A 23,457-nucleotide genomic window follows, 5' to 3' on the forward strand; every position below is an offset into this window, starting at 1 on the left:
GTTTCTTGTTTAGTTTATAAATCAATTTGCCCTAGTTAGATTAATATTCTGCACTATAGTGTACGACCAATGTCTTTGCTTTCCATTTCTCATCAAATGTTAATGATGTACTTCAGTCGTAATACCGACTCTACTAATTTCAGCGTGATTGCCTGTCACTATCATACAGTACGAGCACGTTAGTCGCGAAACGTTGCATAACTGGCATGTGTAAATTCTTACTCACATCACTAATAGTATTTAAAACATGTCAAGTACTGTCTTAATCATTTCAATTTAATCTCATAAAAGAGCAGATACCTACATTATGTAGAACTGTATTTGCTCAAGATTGCTTTGATCTTATGTGCTTATTTACATTGTAATTTATACTTAGTTTGCGACGTAGTTATTTGTGCTAATGAGTAACGACAGATTAGACTTATTTCTCTTGTTGAATTCGTCATGACGGGCCAACTGACCTGCTTTCGCCCTCACCTATCATTCCTCACTGATGCCTCGTCAGCGTATACCGGCGGGGTTGCCATTCCATTATTGGCTATTAAAAAAATAACCCTTTTTTGTCTTAGTATTTCCTGTATACATATGTATGTGTATGTGTGTGTTTAAAATATTAGTGTGTGTACAGCTTGTTTGTGCAAATGTACATCTGCTGTTAACACTATATAACTAGACAGAACATATAATATGTCAGTTAACATGTTTACCACTTCACCCGCTCGGTTCTTGTGCGTACAGTTTGTGAATTGGTCGTAACGTCCTCGGCCTCGCTCATTTTGCTTCCGCCTTGTTGCTTATCCTCGCTCCGCCGATGCCCATGATAATCTTTTGTATTGCGAGCCTTGATCCTAGTAGACTTTACAAGCATGTACTTTGCTGTTTGATTTTTTATTTGTCTTATATCAAAATTTTGATTTCCTTTCTAGGTATAATCAGCAAACCGCGCGCTCCTCTTGGTTAAAGTACGTAATCCTTTTAATATATTTCTTAGACTATTTTGGTATTTTTTATACTGAATAATTAATTGCCGGCTAACTTCTTGTAGTAGTTGAGTAAGAGTTAATAGTTAACTTTGCATAAGTAACGTTCTTTTATTAGGCCACGTGCAAACAGGTAGGCGTGCGTGAATCGACGTCACACCTCTGGCCTATGAAGGTCGTGACGTAACAAGTCTCACAATTCAGTCTGTCGATCCATCGCTCGATTCCTCACGAGGCCAAACGTTCTACTAAGCGACAGCGGAGGTTAGGCGTGCTTTTATATTTCCGTCCCGCTTCCTCGACCTCAAGATTACTGAGGTAAGAAAAGGAGGAATCAAAATTTGCGAATCAAGGAACACCCTGTTTTACAACCTACCAGGAAACAATGTTTAAAAGCTCAATAACGTCTTTGGAAATAGTGTTTTTAATAACGTATAAAACTAATATACCATAGTATATTTTGCACCGTCAAACGATATTAACCTCATATTGATTTACGAATGGCAAATAGTTAACAATATCTTCAGTAGGTGTTTCCTTTTACTATCATAATTTCAGGCGTTTATGACGGGCCATAGGCTTCCTCTATAGTCTGCTATAAGAACGATCCTAATCTAGACCTTTCCGTTTCAATTCCTCGTTTTCATTATAAATTAAGAATGCTTATTAGGTATATTAAACCTACCTAGATTCTAGACTACACTATACATTGTTGACTGATCAATCTGTTTTGGGACTGTGCCAGTTTTCTTGTGGAACAACTAGTAGTGTCCAAATCCGGTGTCTGCAAGCGTCATTATTTCTTCCAATCCCGTATGAACATGTTTCTATTTAATTTTTTTGACACAGCTTGTTTCTACACATTCGTTTCTTACATATGGAATTAATAGCTACTCATTTGTCTGCGTGGCATGTGGTGCAGCAGACGCAGTGGCACGACCACTGCGTCTGCATCCCGGTCGTTTTATTCCTTTGCACATATGGGTTGTAAAATGGGCTCACCTTTGGGATTTTTCCTTGACACTGCTATATAGAGCTCTTCAAAAACAAAACTTTCAAACGCTCAGCAACGAGGTAACTAACAACACTCTCGTGTTCCATAAGATAATGTAATAAGGAGGGTGACTAGTTCAGTCAGAGCAGTTTAGTCATTATTTGTGAATTCTTGCCGAGTTTCGAGAGAAACTTGATTACGACGCGCTGCTCTTCAACGGAAGCGGGCTCCATGCCGACGGGGTTTCACCGCTCTTCAGACCAGAACTGAAGCATTGTTAGGGACATACCTTACAATGTGAAATGGTCTTTCCCGTGACGTTTCTTTCATCCTATAACCTCGGATCCATTAAACGTAGCGTAAAAAAGTACTCGGTGAGCCGGCCCGACATATTGTACTGTCAACCTTTGAGAATAGAACATTCTCTTTTCGGTTGATCGCATTTATAGACCATGTTGTCTCTGTGTTCATCAGGATGTTGTGGTCACATGTCGTGTTAAAATATAAAAAAGACCTAAACTAATTAAGTGTATAGTAGGTAACAGATCGAGTGGATAAATCCCTTTCTCTCATATTACATTAAAAGTAGCAGTCACTATTAATATAAAGAACATGGATAAGCAGAATCGATGGACACCTAAGTAGCGTGCACTTACCGAAGGAAAGGACTATTGCAAGTATGCTCGTAGTTTATAGATTGCTTTAATCTGTTGTATAATTCTGCGCATAAATGGGAAGGTTAACTGATAGTTCACATGATAAAAAATGGTAATAAAAATATAAACAACATCACTAACATCACAACTAATATGTACTAAGATAATACTTGTTCTAAATACATACTTGTATTATTTTTTTATAGTGCTACATATTTTAATACAATACATGTTTATTAATTTTTTGCATATTATAATGAATGTTCATGTCTATAGGCGACGGTTACCACTTTCCATCAGGTTGGCCGTAAGCTTGTTTGCCATTTTAAATTGCATAAAAAAGTAGTCATACTAAATTACAAATTTAACAATTGTTGCAGTAGATATATTTAATTAAAATATTTATCAGACTTTAATTATTTAATGAATATTTTATTTATATTTACATATTTTATTTATGTAATTTACATAAGTATCATATTTCTATAAGTAAAAATTAAATTTTGTTGGTCATTGCTAGAGAATAGCTGAACCCATTTTGGTATATATTTTAAATATTCCTTTTAAAGATTTTAGTGAAAGAAAAGATTGTAAACAACAACGTCATTTAGGTCGGCTAATTATATGCCTATAACATTGTGTTTTGTAATATAGTTTATATGGCATATTACATATGTTTATTGAACATAATTTAGAATGGTAGTAGGCTTATTGGAAGTACATAACATACAATTTTGGCACTGTCATTGAATATTTATATTTATCTTTCAATGTCAGAACGATAACAGCACAATAAATATTTATTAATCTTGTATTCCATCAAATCATTCGCTACCTAATATATTGAGCAAAGAACATGCCAGTATTCACTAAAATATATAGATATTGTACCTAGTTAGTTAATATACATAGCATACACCTTGGTAAGAAAACTTATTAGATATTAAACTAATATTTTATTTAATCAACTAAGAAACGAAAGAGATTTCTCTCTTTCTTTTTCCTGAAATGCTGCAGGTTTGTTTTAACAATTATAGCATCGATCAAATATTCTGTGAAAAATGATGAGCCATCCTTAATTTTATAAATATTTTAATTTCCATTTACAATTTGAAAAATATATAGTCCACAAGAGGATAGTTATTTACAAGATGCCCGCTTTCAAAATTGTAGACTTTACCCCTCCATATCCCACTACCATCATCATAGCAGTTTGATTTCGATAGGTATTTTGATTAATTGAAAAAGGATATTTCCATTAAATATCCAAGTCTTAAGATTTATAATATTATTATCGGTGTTTTAATATTGACGCTATGAAATTTTATATTTTGGATTCTGTGTGAAATATATTATCACACCTTTACAGTTTATTGACATAGTTAAAAGGTTATGTAAACCAAACAAAGTCGGAATCAAGGTCTACTTAAACATTCGGTTTTGCATTTTTTAGTTTTTGTTCTCCATAAACCCTTTGCAGGAAAAGGAAAGATGTATAAGTTTTAAGAATTTTATGACGCTCGTAGGTAGGTATCCCTCGAGAAAAAAGCCGAGAGTTCAGGTAAGTAAGCTAACAATTTTTTATTTCTCAGTAAAGGTCATTTTAAATGAATTTATATATCATATAGATATATGATATATAAATTCATTTAGAAAGTGTTACTTTCTTTTATTTACTTTCTAAATAAATAAAACGATGAAAGCATTTTAATATAAATTACGAAATAAAATAACATCGCTGTATGAAAATTATGGATAGCAGATTCTCAAAGGTCGGGAACGTGTGCGTCCGCGAGTCACATGTAGCTCGGTCACCTTGTATGTCCCCGTACATCGGTCGGACGAATAAAGGTGGCGTAGCGCCTAGTTCCGTGTTACAATAAACCTATGTATATTAAACATAGTATTACATAAATTTAATTTTGAAATTATATAATTTTCTTTTGCACTGTAAGCAAACTATCCTGCAATAATATTCAAATTAAGAATTTAGTTTGAAGAAATGAAAAAGTTATAAAAGAAATAATAATTCGTATTTACATATAAATATACTGCGAAATATTGTAAAAGAATATTATTATAGGTATTATAACAAAAAAAAAACTGTTAGCTAATTTCTTAAACAATTTTTTGCGACTTCAAAAAAGAGTTGGTTGTCAATTCGTCTGCATTTTTGTGTTTATGCTACTAGATATTTTTGCAAATTCTAAATAAATTTTGATATTTTTTTTTAGATTTTTCGATTTCATCATTCTTCGATTGATTGATATGATATTTAGTTTACGTCTGTGATAATGATTCAATTTTATTTTGCATGCTTTAATTATGAATATGGTAGACGTAATAATTTTAAAAAATTGACAAATTCTTGTTTGTATATTTTTTTAAGACAACTGTAACGTGATTAAAAGGACCCTGTAAACTCTAATATTATTATATTTATTGTTCCCTCGCTTGTACGCTATAGCAATAACTCGAAGGAATTACTTAGTATAGGGAAGTTAGTTTTCCATTTTGCGAAACAATTGGTTTTGACATTGAGATGTTATTGTTACACTTTGCAACGGACTATGAGACGATGACGACTTCCACGGCCTTGAATATATCGTGTGTTTGATTCACACGTCACACCTATTAATTTGCTTTTCGCCACCTATTAAAATACTTATATTGTTAGTATTCGCAATGTAACGTAATTACTACTACATTATATATTTTAACAATAGTGCTCCGAAGGCACTATATTTTTCAAATTATTTGTTTATAGGTGTCTTAATAATATTTACAAAATATATATGTATGGCCTGTATGAACACTTCGGCTTTGCTCATCTATTTAATTTCAAGATTCTTCGTCTAGTTACATTATGTATTAGTTAGTATTAGTTTTATTATATAATAATGTTTTAGAAATTTATAATGAATAAAATAAATATAGAGGCTCAAACAACCATTCCTATTCCTCTAAGTTGCAACTAAAGAAGAATTCCGTTAACTAAATTGTTGCGGTTCGAAAATTACTTAATAACTTTTCTAATATATTACCATTAACTTATATTACTACAATAAATCTTGCTAATATTGAAAAATACTATTACTATATTACTAATATCATAAATGTGAAAATGTCTTAAAACCATTATAGGCCCTTTTTAAAAACGTTTAGTACTAATGGACATTAATTTACATTCTTGATGTACTTACGTATTCTTGAAATGTCTTTATTCATTTATGTGTTACGTGTTTCTTTTTATATGCCTTTAAAATTTTCTGTATTTTTTTTTTCAATTATAACTGTCACGTAAATATAAGTTCATAGACACCTTCTCAAACGAGTGTTCATACAGAGGCAGTATAGTAAAGATGAACAACAACTCATTATTATTAAATGACATTTATGTGACATCTCTATTGACTATTGAACTACAGGTTCCTCGGTATAAGCAATGACAAGATATACAAATGTGCATTGTCTATCTGTACCTCTTTTATCACTTTGTCACTTACAAGATAAATTACGGGTGGCGTAATCAGGACCAGATATTATTAGTTATATTTTACATACCGTATCGTAAACTACATTTTTTGCTTTTTTATTACATTATTATATATATATTAATTTCTATATATTTCTCTCACAAAATTGAAAGTCTTGTTTATTTATTTATATTGTAAAATAATACCAATAAGCCACACCCACTCACATGCCTAATATAATAATAGGAATAAGAAATTAAAATAACCCCAATATGACTATATCTATGTATTATGATGTGTATACTTGTATCCTGTATTATACTCATAATACATTACTGTATTGTATTGTTATATTTAAATCAATGCAACTGCGCTGATGTAGGCTACCAAGAAATAATTAAATGATATTTCTTTTTTCTTCATTCTATCCACTAAACAACTACATAGTAATACTTTTGAAAATTAGTTAATGGAGATCAATATAATTCAGTTAATAAATTAAATTAATTTAATTAACAATTAAGTGTGCAATGAAATTTTTGGAACCGTGTTTCAGTTTTTGTTTGATATATTATACTATAACGTCTTAGCAATCACAAATAATAATAACTTTAAACTCATTCTAAAAATGTCTTAAATACATATTATATAATTAATGAACATAAGACACTAACCGTTTTTTTTTTTCATTTTTAAAATTATATCAACACAATGCAGTTAGTAATTGACCTTTATAACACTTGTGGTGCAGCTCAGCGGATATGATACAGTACCTCTATTATTATTATATACACGAGTCATCGTTTACCCGACTCGTTTTAAACATAAAGATGGTAACGGCCTCGCCACCACTTGAACCATCGTTGCTCGTATTATATTCGCAGTGCGAACTGGGAGATGCGGATTGTTTGCTCTATAAACTACAAGGTGATTTCTATTTGAAAGTATAATTATACTTATTAGAAGTTAATAATTATTTCAATACGTCATTTCTTGTATTATTATTATTCTCTATAGATGATAAATGTACGGTCGTGGTAAACAATCCGTCCTTCAGATCAAACCAGTCGAGGACCCTATAATGTCGGGTCGTCCTCAGGGCGTCTGACTCATAACACTGCAGGCGCAGTAAAGAGGGCATTGCTCACTTGGTTACTCCCCTCTTGGCTCGCCTGCTGCATCAACGGCCACCGATTGAAAAATAAACTACTCATATGCGTGTCAGGACGTTCATTGTTCATACGTCCTTATTCTGATTCTATTGTCTCACACTTGTGCGCCATTTTATTATTGATTGCAAATTTATGACTGCATTGTCAACCTTTTCTGTACTAGAAGCATAATAAAATTCGTAACCCAATTGCGGTTTAGGTACGTCTTTTTTTAAATTAATTAATTAATTACTATATAAAGCAGGATAAGCAGGATAAAATATTTAAATATTGTTTTTCTGTCTTTTATATTATAATTAGTAATCATATTATCCGATATTGTCTCATTTAGTAGTGAAATGCTTGTCATAGTCTCCGTGAAGATTCTGACAAAAAGTGGCGAGTTTATTGTAAAAATAAATATGGATATGGAATAGGGACACTTCAAATAGTAATATGGGTCCTTTTCAAGATATGTTAGTACTCGCACGAGTATCAATGGCAACAGAATTAAACAAATTAAAACGTATGTAGAACCTACCTAGTTATTTTTTTTTTTTCAGAAATCAATTATCAGTTATATATAATATTTGCATATGTAAATCTCTTTCTTTTCTACTTATTACATTAAATACACTATTACATCTCCTGAGATAACAACATAGATAGAAACAACCAACAATTTGATCAAAAATGTTATAAAGTTAGCAAGTATGATAAAAATTTGCCAAAAGGTAATGGTATAATAACATTGTTTTATACATATATAAATTAAAATTAATATTTCGATTCCAACGATGCAATGAAACGACACGCCGAGAGTAACTTTAAATATAGAAGAGGATGCCAGCAGGTCGGATGACATCTATAATAAGACCACGGGAGACCGATGATATGTACGTGTATATTGCTCAAGCTTTCACGGGTTATTGACACTTCCACCACCAACAATCCACTTGTTTGGATTAAGTTTAATTTTCAAATGTCAATATGCATGAATTTTACTATTATTATATATTTTCTATTTTATTAACGTGTAAAATCCTTATAAAAGTAGTTTTGACTTTATATTAGAATTATAAATGGAAGATCCATTTTCGTGGAACTTTGCAAAGTTTTTTCGTAGTTAATGTTTCGTATCGTGAAATAATATTGTATTGATTCAAATTAAATATTTCTAAGTTCAGACATTTAAGTTGCATGTTAATAAATCAATCATTTATGTAGAGATCTTATGTATAGGTTTTATGTCGTAATCAACAGATGATGATAAAATATCTGTATAATACAAATACTTGCGGTGTTGGACGGAAGTAGGGTTTAAAAAAATATTAACTTGTATAAATTACGAAAAAATGCCCTTTATGAATTCGTAGTAATTATATCTTCATCGTCATTTCAATTTCACTATCTTTTGTTCAGAAGTCACCCGTTGAATTTGTTCTTTCAGGCGGAATTTAGATATCCTGAATAATCGTGTATATACAATGCTTATCTTTTATTCATATTCTTATTTGAACTAAAAATACAAATAATAGAAACTAAACTACAAATGTTCACTATACATATTATTATATACAAGTAGATTTGACAAACCATAAGTATTTTAAGACAGAAAAAGGTATATTCATCCTAATGACTATTATAATGTTATCGTTTACAAAATAACTTTTTTGTCGCCGTTGCAGTATGATAGGATCACCGTGGGTGGTCTTGACAAAATGGGCGAACCGCCTGTTAGCTGTTTCAAAAGAAGCCATTTCTTCATGAACACATACGCACTCGGAAATCTTACTATACCAGGGATACCACACATACGCACACATCTGATAGCTACAGTAACTATTTACCATTAGGCTGGTTATATCATATTATTTTTCCAACGTAGTGGTAAAATAAATTAAAAAAGCTTATATTACTTCTTATCTGTATTGCTGAAATATGTCATTGGGATTTCTGATTAATATTATTTTGACCTGCTTTCGCATGCTAAAAGTATCATGCGTGATGTGATGAATCATCTATTGTTAATCGTCATAGGAGCGGTTTACTGAGACCAAATGTAGGTCGGGCCGCTCCATTTGCCACAGTGGCAAATTGTTGATCGACCTCGGACTACTCATTGCGCGTACGATAACATATCTACAGAACTGTAATGAAAAGATGCTTTAACTACAAAGTTTTCCATTCTTTATAAAAGTACTGAATCATTCTTCCTAGTCCTCGATTATTTCTTGCTATAGACAATGTTATATTGTCGTATGCAATATAATGTTAAAGTAGATTTTTTCTTGTTTCTAAGACCATTTGAATTCCCAATTTAAAGTTACTATGTTTTATTTAAAAATTCGTATAAAAATTATTCTAGGTTATTGATAAAAGATATTTTCCTTTTATGTTTATTTGGTTTATGTCCCATCACTGCAAGAGTTGGCTCTCCATCAGCGCTGGCAGTTTCTGGGTCGCACCGATTAATTCACTTAGCCTACTTTTATTTACTGTTGTGACACTTTGTTTGACATAATTTTATTCGTATGTTTAATTTTAATTTTTTCATCATAGTCATTTAAACATTAAAGGTTGTTATAGGAATTCCAATGCTTTTAGGTAATTAAAAAAGCTATTAGATATTCCATTAACTATATATTAAAAAAAAGTTAAATTTTATTTATTAAATTATTTATTAATCTGTGTGATACACATACATACATAGATCACATCACCATAGACCACACTTTTTCATCTATGTTAAAATCTTATAAGATGACTAAGACGGGATTTATTTATTTTAGCTCTCCTTCTTTTCTAGCGCTTGGCCAGCTTAGTATATGAATGCTCTATCTCTTGTGTATATGTAAAACGTTAATTTTGTTAAAGTGAAGTTAACTAACAAGATTCTTTGCACTATTCTATGTGATCTAGTCAACATACAGCATATTGTAATATGACATTCAAAATAATAATCAGCAGCAAAAATTTGTTATTAAAAATAATATAAAAACGCCACATTTTTGCATAAAAATAACTTGAGTAAAATGAAACATTTATATATTATTGTTATCAGCCTTCGATTAGTTATTAGATTGTCAGAAAACAGTGATACTTAAATAAGACCCTCCAAAAATGATATTTGACCTCATAACAATAGCTTTTTATTAATTCCTTGTGATGGCAAGTTAACAAGAAACCTTTTGCAATAAGTGATTATATAACTGAATGCTAATGAAAATTGTACGTTTTAAGTTCAGACGGGTGATAATTTTCAACTTATAAGTATTGCAGCACTTGACTTAGTACAAATAAATAGTATCAAATAAAAGATTATTAATAATTTATTCTAACCGTGATTTATTATATATATTATAATTTTGTTTTCATTTTCTTAAGCAAAACTTTGATTTTTGTTATAATTTTCCTATATTATAATTGTAACAACAATAATTAATTATCGAGCAAATGCAGATGCATTGCAGGCAATTCATTTTAATCCAGATTTAATCATGTGAATCTTGATTCTATTTTCTCTATGCCTATCTGCCTATTAACTTGTTTGAATTTTTTCAAGCAGGACTTGGGTTCCTTATTATCATATTCCTATGTATAATTGCGAAATAAATCAATTATCATTAAGAAATATCTCCGTTGCAGACCTATATTAGTGATGGGATATATTACTTAGGCGGTCATCCGCACAGCTGGTATCGTGTGTGATACACCTTCACGCAAAACTAACGCACGGTTGCCGTGAGCGGATGCAGTGCAGTGATGAAACTGACACAGATTCTAACGCGTATTTGGTAATCGAACTACAAGCTCGTGAAAGTCTTGCAGGACGGCCATATCTCGCGTATTGTATACGTCCCACTTTGTGATACTCTCGACATTTTGACGGCACCAAAACCCAAATGATATTTGTAACTAACTCTTTCGCTGAGTTGTCATTGTTCGAGCAGCTGTCACTGCGTATGTACCTAGTACGTAAATGTGCTAGTATGTATTGTGTTCGCGTCCCAGATTTGGGAAGCGAAACTGCGATCGTTGATTGGCGAATTACGATGTTGCTACATTTTCGCCTTGCATTCAATTCCATGAGAAGTTACAGTGTTGCCTTTCGGCCAGTAGGTCACCCGTATTTTCGTCATTAACCTGTTACATCCAAATTATATTTATAATCGTAATAGGTAGTCAATTAAAACATTTTGGTGGGAGAAATGCAAAGTTAAAGAAAACTTCCTATTCGAATTACACCTATGAATAGATATAGAGATCAGATTTAATTTTGATGACTACATGGTATGATTACACTGTTATTATATACAGTAGTTGAGTAATATAAAGTTATCGCCAGTTTATATTAACAACCGTTATATTATGCTAAAACCTGTCATTGTATCTGCGATTTGATTGAAGATTGAAAATTAGAATTAAAAGTAACTAATAATATTACTACATATTAGTTTAATAGTATTAAAATACAAAAAGGGAATCTAAAATAATAAAGAGCATAGGAAAAGATATTATATATTAGATATTTATTACATACTTAGATACGTAACACATTTGCGAACAATTGTGATTGTAAAGTGTTCTCAAATGCACTTAAACTAAAGAATGCTTTCGCCTTGGTTTGAAAACTAGAGAAATAGGGGAAGAACGAAGGAGGATTCGCTCGCTTGATATATATTCACCCTAATACATAGAGATCTAATTCAATGAGCTTGCAACTTATAAGTATCGTATCGTTGTTGCAGGCTCGGGTCGGGCAGCGAGTGCGGCGGTGGAGGGTCGGGCGGCGGCGCGCCCGCTCCACAGTCGGCGCGCGTGTCCTCAAACGGCGCCGGCGGGATGGCGGTGAGCCGCGTGCCCAGCCCGTTACATGACGGGAACACGCCTGTCGCCGAAAACTGGTGCTTCACACAGGTATATAAGAACATTTTCTTAACGCCATACATTAGTAATTAGAAGGTAAGTCTACCGAATCCATTTGAAGAGGCGAAAATATAAGGAAATTGTCAATAAGTTTGATTTCTGTATGATATTCATTTATGTATAGTCTTTTTAAAGATATCTAGATATAGTTTAGTTTTAATATTTTTTTAAAACACGTTATCTAGTTTCTTTAAAAAATTAAGACTGCTTATTAAAATTTTTATTACGCTGATTGCTCCTGATATCAGTTGTTATATCAATACGACATGTGATAAAATCATACAAATTAATATTATTGACCTCAAAAATATCGATGTAGATTCCCATTGGGTACATCAAATAAGTGGTCGTAAAGCTCAACTCCACGGTCGATGTCGTAAATAAAAAACGAGTCGTCTGATGCCGAGCTACGGCATGACGATAAGGGCCGTTATCGGTGAACTTGAAATGTTACGCGTACGCAGATTGTTTTAATGTTATATAAATGAACAAGGAAGTACAAATTAGGTATACTATACGTTTGATGTGTACATCAAACACATATATACCTAATCTATACTGTAGATATCACATACGCACGCAAACATGCTTGATACTCGAAGTGTGGAGGTGACTCGTGCGTCACGTTGCGGAGCTAAACATAAGTAATTGCGGTATGCGGTCATCGGAAGGCAATGACGGGCTACACGTTTCTGCAACAATAAAACGTGCGATTTTTACAATAACCTATAAATTTATTATAGATATTCGCGTTCTCTTCCTGTCTTTAATATCTTTGCTCGAATTAGTATCTGGCTTTCCATTTGTCAAAACAATGTCTCCTAAATAACATTACAGTTAAAGTTGTCACCTAGAAAAGACCGATCTCTGATCTATTGAAATATACTATATTAACAGTGTCAATAACGTTATGTTCTGATAAAAATGGCCGTCTGGTCATCATTCAGAACAATCGGAACGACCGTTGGACGACTTAGCCACCGACCTGGTATTACCTTTTTTGATGCTTTTTGCCGAAAATTTTATTTAGTTCACGGACGGTAACGGTATTTTTACTTGATGCACGACCCGGCTACAGCACGTATACTTATTAAGGTCTCTGTTCTAAGTTTTTCTATTTTGGCGAGTTGATGATCTTACAAAGACCGTTATTAACAGAATGAATTTTTATATCTGCGTATACTTATTAAATCTTAAGCTTTTCTGAATTATGCAAAATTAAAATCAAACTTGTGTTTCAATTAGAAGCTTAACACGTGCACTGAGGCAACGTTTCCCTTCCAATACACGTGCCGTGCGATAACCACTCTTTTCATTACTTAGAAACGCGTCAACAATAAACTTTCCTTGTTATTGCTTCAATTAACGCTCAGTGCAAATGAACTTCCCAGTAGCCTTAATGGAATTAATTGCAAAGTAGTTTAAATTCGTCGCTGCCAGGTTTCTCTTAATGATACAGACTACATTTTAGCTGTTGGCCTTATACATTTTTTATATTTTCGTATTAAACGTAAGTAATATTATACTTGCATATGTAGTTTGTTAATATAAACGAGGATTCCCAGTAGCGAAGTCTAATTATAATTATCTATTATTTGATCATTTACCTAGATATCACGCACTGCTTACCTGACACTAAAGTCAGACTACGATTTATTTAAAACAAAATTTTCTCTCGAACCATATAAATAGAATATTATCTTATTGTGTTCACGTTAACTGAATAGAAGCCTGTTTCTGTATGAATTGGGGTTTTGTAATGTAATGATAAATCTCCTTTGAGAGAAGTACCTACATGGCCATGAGGACGCATTGGAATCTGCAAACGGATGTTATCTGAGTCCGCGTGGGGATGATGCGGGCGGCCTTGGCACGGGTCGGCGACCGGGCGAAGACCCCAGCAGCACCGCAAGCTCGCAAGCCAAGCAACGGTCGGGGGCAACGACCAGCAGCGCCCAGGCTGCGCCCGCGACGACGTCTACTGAGCCCCCCTGACCTTCGCCGCTGGTCAACCGTCCACCCTAACAATTCGGTTGGGCCCCAGGCAAAGCTATACTCACGCGAATTTCTCTTTATTTTCAATGCATTCAGTGTTTCATTCAGATTTCATCATTGTAGGTTTCCTCTATTAGGTTTTTGTTGTCTGTTAGGTGCTTTGTATTGTGGAATCAAAAATTTGTCATTATAAATAATTTGTACTTTAATAAAAAATCCATTATTAACAATATTTTATGATTGAACGAGATACGGTAGCTATAGTTGGATGGAAGCTATTTACGCTAATTTTAATGATTTTGAAACAGTTTTAAATATATCGTTAAGGAGACTATAAGGTAATAAACAATCACTTTCACATTTATAATATTAATAAATATATAAAATTATATTGTATGACTTGTTACATAATACGTAATAAAAGTCAAAATAATCATGAATATTTTGTGCCAATATTCTGTTTTCCGATATCGCCATCTTTTTCACATTTTTAACGTACTGTACAGCGTCTGAACTCGGAATGAAAAATCCCTTTTGAATTAATTTTGGTAGAATATTCTTAGAATTATTATTAGATGATTGACTTAAAAATAATAAACATAAAAAAATAATAGTAATAATTAATACATAATAATATTAATATTTTAAACATTTAAATTTTTTTACATAGCTGAGATAATTTACTAATAGAAAGATTTCAAATTATTATCAGTAATACAAATGTCTACTTTGTAGAACTAAATACCGTATTACTTTACTATACGAACAATAAGCTCTTTCAACTTTTTGTGTTCATAATATTTCCTAAGATAATTTGCCAATAGGATTACATATCAGTAATACAAATATCTACTTCGCAGAACTAAATACAGCATTTCTTTACTACACGAACAATAAGCTCTTTAATTATAAGCGAATAACTTGCGGAAATTGAGTCTTAAAATATTTTCTTGCTATATAAGGTATGTAAAGAAAATCTAATGTACTTGGTTATTTATATATGCCTATATATGTGTGTATTATGTAATACTGCATATTTTTGCAATATTTAAATGAGATAATGATCAGGTTATGTTTTTATGTAGGTTGCAAATTTCAACTGAAATTATTGAAATAACATAGTAAATAAAAGGCATCCTGTAACCTTGCGTTACAAGCTTTGTTTACAGAAATTTTATTTGCCATAAATAAGTCGTTAGCGCGTGCCCAAAGCGACCGTTTATTTTACTAGACGGCTGTCAGCGTGGCAATTAGACACAAAACACAAAGGGCTTGAGCAATCTGAATAGTGAATAGTTTGGGGATCTGTTGCTAAGATTTATTGTTGTGCATAAAAGAAACTAATTGACGGTGCTTCAACAAATTTTTCTATTATCTTTCACAGATGTTTTAAATATTATAATTTGACTATAAATTATTTCAAAAAGAATAAACTGACTTACCAAAATTTAATTTTACATTAAAAATACCTCAAATGTGATGAAATTAATGGGGCCAATATGGCTTTAAACCAATGTATATTCCTTGAAGTTCCTTGAAAGTCGCTTAAAATTAGCAAAATTGTTTTTACACATACACAAAACGACTGTTTGACTAAATTACAAAAAATTGGGTCTAATATTTATTTGAAATTATTGATATTCGAAGCCCTAAAAATAAAATCAAATATTAGTATATTTTGACTTAATTAAAATTATTAGTCTATATATTTTGTTTGTTTTTTTTTTTCATATTATTAAATTGGTTTATTTTCTTTTGTTACAGGTCAAAGTGGTGAAATTCAGTTATATGTGGACAATAAACAATTTTAGTTTTTGTAGAGAAGAAATGGGTGAAGTGTTGAAATCATCGACTTTTTCAGCCGGTGCTAGTGATAAATTAAAATGGTGTCTCCGTGTTAATCCTAAAGGACTCGATGAAGAAAGCAAAGACTATTTATCATTATATTTATTATTAGTGTCATGTAATAAATCAGAAGTGCGGGCAAAATTTAAATTTTCAATATTGAATGCTAAACGGGAAGAAACCAAGGCAATGGAGTCACAGCGAGCATACAGATTTGTACAAGGCAAGGATTGGGGATTCAAAAAATTTATAAGGAGGTGAGTGATACTTTAATTATCATATCTTTAGCGTAACGCATGCTGATCGTTGATTCATTCTGAACTTGGATTGAATAGAATTTACGCACGAAAATTGCGTGGGATGTAGGCACATGATACCTGTCTGGAATATTAATATTTCTTTGGTTTGATAATTGATTGGCCATTGGATAAGTAGCTTTATTCCACTTGTATATATGTATTTTATCTTCCAACTACTGCCAATTTTCATATGTTTTCGTCCATTCGTTTTGCCCAGCTTTTGAAGCAACAAAAACACCTGACAAAAATAGTTAACATCGATAATAATAAGGATAGATAAACTTGGTCCCAGTTATTGATAACTTACTGATAGCATATATGATAGCGTAAGTTTTGTTCATAAATATATATTTTCATCATGGCATCAAAAAAATACGTAATAATTTTAAAGATCAAGTCGTCATTTATTATTGTTCATTGTCTATCTGTTAAAGTCTACTGGGAATTTATTATTAAAACTTAAACTTTATTTTCAAACAGCCCTATAATTATGCATGGAATTTGTATCCCTACTTAATATAATAAATGTGAAAATGAGTTTGTTTTAGATTCGAATTAGGTATTTGGAATACATTATGCGGTAATGAATTTAATTAGTTGATTTTTATTCTACATGACCGTCATCTGTGAATACGAATAACACCATAGGCTTCACAATTTTTTATACTGTGACGTCAATAATACCTCTTATCCGTTGCCACTCGTGATGATGCTATCTTATCCTGTCCTGTTATACAATACGCTATCGCTCAATTTTTCTATTGTTACCCGAATTGCATCTCACGATCTTTGTTAACGATCATGGATTTAGAATAACTATTTCTATTCACAGAAAGATTATTGGAATTGTGACTGGAATCGTGTTATTCGTTTTTATCATAATTTTAAAGTTAGTCGCTGCGGTCAGTGACTCTCTAAAGTAGATAGTTAATTTATATGTTCATTTTTAAGCGACTTCATATTAAATTGGATTTTTGCTCTCCTGCAGTGCATATATTCTCATTTCCAATTATATTACGTAAGAAAAATCAGAGCGATTTGGAGCTGTTTCATGCAAATGTTTTAATTTCATCGTTTATCACGGGCAACACGCACTTGCTTAAAGACTTTCCACATTAGTCATTTCAGTAGTGGACAATGAATATGCTGAAACGATGATGAAAATATGTGTAAAATAATCTTTAGTTATGTTTTGCTGAAGTACCTAAGACACAGTTAGGTACTTTTGACGAGAAATATTATAAAGATTAACCTTAAATATATTCATATTTTACTTATTTTTATATTTAAATAGTAATAACCGGCAGTGGACAATAAATCCCTAAAATTATTATTACGATGAGTCTAGTGCTAGTAGTTTTTTTTTTCTATGAAATATTTAGGTACGTATGACCAGTGTAAAACGAGTTATTCGCATTTACTAATCCTTAATAGTATTATAAATATGAAAGTGAGTTTGTTATTGCTATTAAATTGCTTACATTAAATGTCACTTATTCAAATTAATCAAAATTATATAATTATCGATTATCTATATAAATAAATAAAGATCTTTACAAAACGTATGTTTGTAGAGTCATAGTGGCTCTAATTTAGTGCGGCAATTGTTCAGAAATGGACAATTAATGGCTAATATGATGATGTAGATATAATTATAGACAATCACTTACTTAATATGTAATTATTGTTAAGTACATATTAATTAATACTAATTCATTTTCACATTTATAATATGTACTAAGTATTTATTCATTATCTGTTGAATTCGTAAAGCTATGCCAATCGTTACTAACTTCGCCATTTATATTACACGTAGTTCTTACATGGAATAGAAAAGGTGATAGGCTATATTTAATATCGATTAATCGACATGAATAATACCCGATTCACTAATAAAAAACTATGTAAAATATAGGATTTATATAAATAAATTTTCTCAAATGCAGCTAGAACGAATTGTCTGTTCTTTTTTTAATGTTGTTAACATACTTTTGTTTAGCCTAATTTAACGTGGTGAAACGAAGTATTCCTAAACATATTATAGTATTTTGTCATATTTCTAGTTTTTTTCTCCAAACTGTATCTCCATGAATACATTTAATAATTTATCTTTTATTATTTCGTAACACCCAAACGTTTTTTTTTTTAATCCCTAATATTCTCATTTCCCTGGGACATATACAAACATATGAAGAACTGTTCCCGGCATTCGGCAATTGGGCGTAGAATAAGGATGTAATGTTGCATAATAAAAATAAGATCCCCCCTTTATGTTTCCTGATTGCTCAAAGTGCGTCGCATTGTCGTAAGTAGGTACAACATATAGGTTTTAAGATTCGTCACACTTTGACTTTATTTATGTAAATCAGATCGGGGGAAGGGATTGTTAGTAATAGGGGTTAGTGGTCACATTACTAGCAATAGATCTATCAAGTCGACCTCCACGCGATCCCCCTAGAAATCATCTCAAGAATCATCATTAAGAATTAACTTAATAATTCGAAATCTGACCTATTTTCATCCTTACTCACCTGTCATCCCACAGTGATGTCCCGCCACCCTATGCCGATAAAGCAGGCGGGGTGACCATATCATTCATTAAAAAATACCTCAGATCGATCGAAACAGTACTGTTTTATAATATACTCTCACGCGTTACTATTATCATTTATTTCAATATATTTAACCTAAATAACGAAGCATGGAAATAGGTTTCCAGGGTACTGTATTATTTTACCATATTTTATATTAAATATACATAAGTATTTAATGCCACATTGGATTATAATGATATTATCAGTATTTTTCCTGTTGTATCTATTGAAGTAAAGGTTATTAATATATTAGTAATGAAGACAAATGAAATACAAAATGTAACACCTTTCGTTTATATAGACACTAGCTTTTATCTACTTGATAGGGTTGAAAATTATCCTCTCCTTAATCTCCTTAACATCCCAAACAATACGTATATACTAAATTTCATGATGATCGGACGGCTCACCAAGCCGTTATGACACTGAAAGGTAACAAACAAACAAACTCACTTTTATATTTATAATATTACAAACTTTTGCTGGGATATGTTTACTGACTGGGATAAAAATTAGCTTCCTTTTCAACCTCATGTAGTATGTGATAACTTACTAAATTTTTTAGTGATTGTTTTAGCGTTTAAAAAACAAACTTCAATACAATAAAATAGAAATAATTTTTGTTCAAATAGACTTGTTTACAAGCTCTTTTAAATCGTAATTTTTTTTACTTTTTCGTATTTTTTTTTTCTACTGCCGGGTTCGGGAAGTTGTTATTCGCTAACAAAACCCCGTAATAAATTAAATAGTGATTTTTTCAATTTGTTTATGTATGAGATACTTTTACATTTGTGTGGGCACCTCAAAATACACAGAAAATAAGCTACTAGGAAACATGATGGGGTAGGAGCACTACTAAAAGCAAGCAATGCTTGTGTGTATAGGTCACTCGCTACTCGCTCATCACGTACACGCCGCGTTGGAATAATCTGGTTTATACTGGCTCGTGTAGTGCTGCAAATCGAGCACTGTACAGTGTGGCCGTGTGGTCCCTGTATAGACTGGGCCACCCCTTTCTTTCCCGTGGGTATCGTAAGATAATTTAATGGTCGAGGGATAAGCAGCAACGTTCCTCTTAAAATATCACCGCTTTGGTGATATTGTTACTGGTGATGATATTGCGATTGCCAACCCGCCAACTAAGCGAAGCAACTACTAACAAAGCTCCTCAAGGGAGAGATCTATGTTCAGAAATGGACAGTTGATAGCTGATGTGATGACAATACAATGTGCAAGAACAGTAACAAATATAATTATGGCTTTCTTTAATTTTATCCTAAAGACTTCATATTACATATTATATAATTATCAAGTTAAGTTTTTAGGATTAAATTTATTATAATATTACAATATATTGCAAGTCTGTTTAAATCGCGAAAACACAACACAAATTTACTATGTAGATGTACTTATCTACCTACGCTTGTGTGTTGTATACCGTTGATGTCTAGTTTCTCTACTATTTAGTAGATTTATTTTTAATTCATTACATAAATAGACATAATCGTAGATGTAGATTTAGACTTGAACTTAGATCAGTATTTTGTATTAGTTATGTAGTAGTTGTTCTTAGTTTACACTGGCTAGCGCTATGTAATATAATCATCGTATCAGTCGTTATCTGTCCATTGCTAAACATAGGCCTTATTCATAAAAAAATAAAATTTCTACGTAGTTTAATTCTAGTATTACACATTTCCAAATTTTCATTAAAACCAGGTAATACTATAACAAACGAACGAACAAAATGCCATATATTGTGAACTTTATTCATTTAATTATTGTTATTCATAAAAATGACAAATCTCTCAAAAACCAATTTTAGGTATTAAAACTGTTGTCTCTTTCTTTTGAGTTAAATTTTCAGTTTTTATAAACGTGACAAAAATGTAAATTAAAGTGGATATGTAGGAGGTTTTAGTTTTTACGAATAAAAGTGTAAATGTCTAACATTGCAACATTTATGTTATAGTATTATAAATGATAAGTTTATTACGAAATAGTTTGATTTAAGATTTTGTTTCCCAAAAACTACAATTCCCATCGTAAATAACATAAACCCTCTCGATTGCTAAAATAATTATCAAAATGTGTGCACAAATGGCGATGATAACTCGTAATACAAATACAAAAAATATAAACAAATTGTATTTTTCGAAATATGTGATTTCTTAACATTATTTTTTTTTTTCATTTTTCAGAGATTTCCTATTAGACGAAGCGAACGGCCTCCTGCCCGAAGACAAATTAACGATATTCTGTGAAGTGTCAGTAGTCGCGGACAGCATCAATATTAGCGGACAAAGCAATGTAATGCAGTTTAAAGTACCAGAATGCAGACTCTCTGACGACTTAGGAGCTCTCTTCGACAATGAAAGGTTTTCAGATGTCACACTAGCAGTCGGAGGCAGGGAATTCCAAGCACATAAAGCTATTTTAGCAGGTAGATATTTACTTCTATATATACTTATTTATCAGCAATGTTTGTTTAACTTATTACGTTGAAACAAACGTGACCATATCATAATCAGTTATTATAACAACACACGTTTGCTATGATGATTCTAAATTAAATAAATCGGGTCCATTTCAATTTATCCAGTATAATAGTTTAAGTGTAACATTATATAATGTTCCATTAAAATATATTAGGTAATAACTTAAAAAATAAACATGAATAATTACTATATATTTTATTGAATATTACACGAGAGGAAAATATAAATAACACATATTTTATACCTACCTATTATGTTTTCATTATTTAAACGGGCGAACGATACCGCAGAGTAATTATTATTGATGTATAAATTATATATTAAATATTATCAGTTATAAACCTACTGTTTATTTCCCTGTATTAATAAAAAGGGGAATAATTTTACAGCGGTAGTAGGTAGGTAGTTACCAAAGAATATGTATGTTTTTCATTCGCATCATTTTACACGAGCACCTGCAGTGCGCAGTTATTTAAAAAATTATAACTCCGTAATTAATCTACGATTATATATTGTAAACGACTTTTATTCCGATCCGATATGAAAACTTTCAAAATCATAAATAACTACAAACAACTGTCTTACTTAGTCGTTTTCTATTCTCAACATCTATATTTTTCGATTCTTATAATGAGATTCGAATAACATTTCGTATTATTAATAGGACTTCTGTGTACGAATTACGAATTTATTGGAGATTTATTAATGCTTGTTGGATCTTCCTAAGACACGTTCAATATTGATACATTTCTGTATTTATAGCAATCACATTGGCTAGTATCATCTCGTGGTTAAATTATAGGAAACAAATTATTCGTACCTAATTATAATTTATCTTTAATCACGCATAAGATTACAAAAAAAAATATTTTACACGTGCAGACTTCGACCCTTCATAGTAAAGCATAAGTAAAAAAACAAATATTCATGGTTTCATGTACCTAACTAAACTGTAACTACTTATTAGGTATCTTCCGTGTAATATCTATTGAGATAACATTGATAGTTTATCTTATTAGCTTGACAAATAAATATTTACACCAACGTTATTTCTCTTTTATACATACTATTTGGCCAAAACAATACGCAATATATGAAATACATATATTGAAACGTATGTCTTTTAAATATTTGGTGATATAATTATTATAATTAATATTGTAACATAATTTTATATTAAATCACATTAAATATAATACTGTAAACATACAAGTATCCTACATGATGTAACAAAGAGAATAGAGAATAGTTATCCGAAATCCATGGATAATATTAATGAAATGTTTCCTAAGGCAAATTTAAGGTTGGATTATAACGTTTAAAATTGTGTTCCACAAAAAATAACCGACTTCAATTGTGACAAAATCCGTTACTTTAATTTTAAAATAAAAGTACTTACCCGATTTTTATAAAATTTCTATGTAACTAATCTGTAAGTATTCCTTTCAGAGAAAAATAATTTTCCATATCGGTTTTCAACTGACGGAGTTACTAGGTTATAAACGTAAAAAAAGAAATATGATCGGATTGAGATCCACTCTGTTTGAAATCGATTGAAAAAAAAAAAACAGTAGAATTTGGACTCAGTACCTAAAGGATTCTACTATAGCAACTATTATTACTGACACTCAATATGCAATGAGAGTAAATAGCAGATATTGCCTACAATGTATTAGAACTATAAACATTCAATGACTTAAAAAATAAATGGCTAAAATGTAGTGTTTTTAGTATTTTGAATTCTCCTAATTGATAATTACATTTGGCAACAGCTACACCTACTATCAATAGTGTATGTAATTAGAAAGTTAAAGCATAGGAACTGGAGAGATAGTGCTGTTTAGACATTTCAATTTCAAGACGGAATAACATCTAGGCAATTAGAAAGTTTAGCTATTGAAGGTTGGGCAATCTGCTTCTTAGTCAATTGGTGTAATATGTATGATTACAGCACTGGCATCTATTATTTCAAGTATCTTATTGCATAACGCAAGAAAATTATCCTTAATACAACACACACTGTCACATGAGTAATTGACT

At 31.4% G+C, this 23,457-nt stretch overlaps 1 protein-coding gene across 5 annotated transcripts in view; it reads left to right on the plus strand.

The window, feature by feature from the left end:
• LOC113515370 (protein roadkill) overlaps window positions 1-23,457 on the plus strand; it is a 64,260-nt gene that overhangs the window by 34,863 nt on the left and 5,940 nt on the right. For 3 of the 5 annotated variants that reach the window (XM_031912630.2, XM_026899545.3, XM_031912633.2), the window contains 4 exons: window positions 927-962; window positions 12,009-12,177; window positions 15,946-16,283; window positions 21,121-21,362. In XM_031912630.2, the coding sequence (XP_031768490.1) occupies window positions 12,103-12,177; window positions 15,946-16,283; window positions 21,121-21,362 (655 nt within the window). In that variant the 5' untranslated portion in view covers window positions 927-962; window positions 12,009-12,102. The remainder of the gene's footprint in view (window positions 1-926; window positions 963-12,008; window positions 12,178-15,945; window positions 16,284-21,120; window positions 21,363-23,457) is intronic. The other 2 variants (XM_026899547.3, XM_026899546.3) reach the window with 1 other exon arrangement.

This window comes from Galleria mellonella, unplaced genomic scaffold (assembly GCF_026898425.1).
Source record: "Galleria mellonella isolate WM207_F2 unplaced genomic scaffold, CSIRO_AGI_GalMel_v1 utg173, whole genome shotgun sequence".
Taxonomy (NCBI): Eukaryota; Metazoa; Arthropoda; class Insecta; order Lepidoptera; family Pyralidae; genus Galleria; species Galleria mellonella.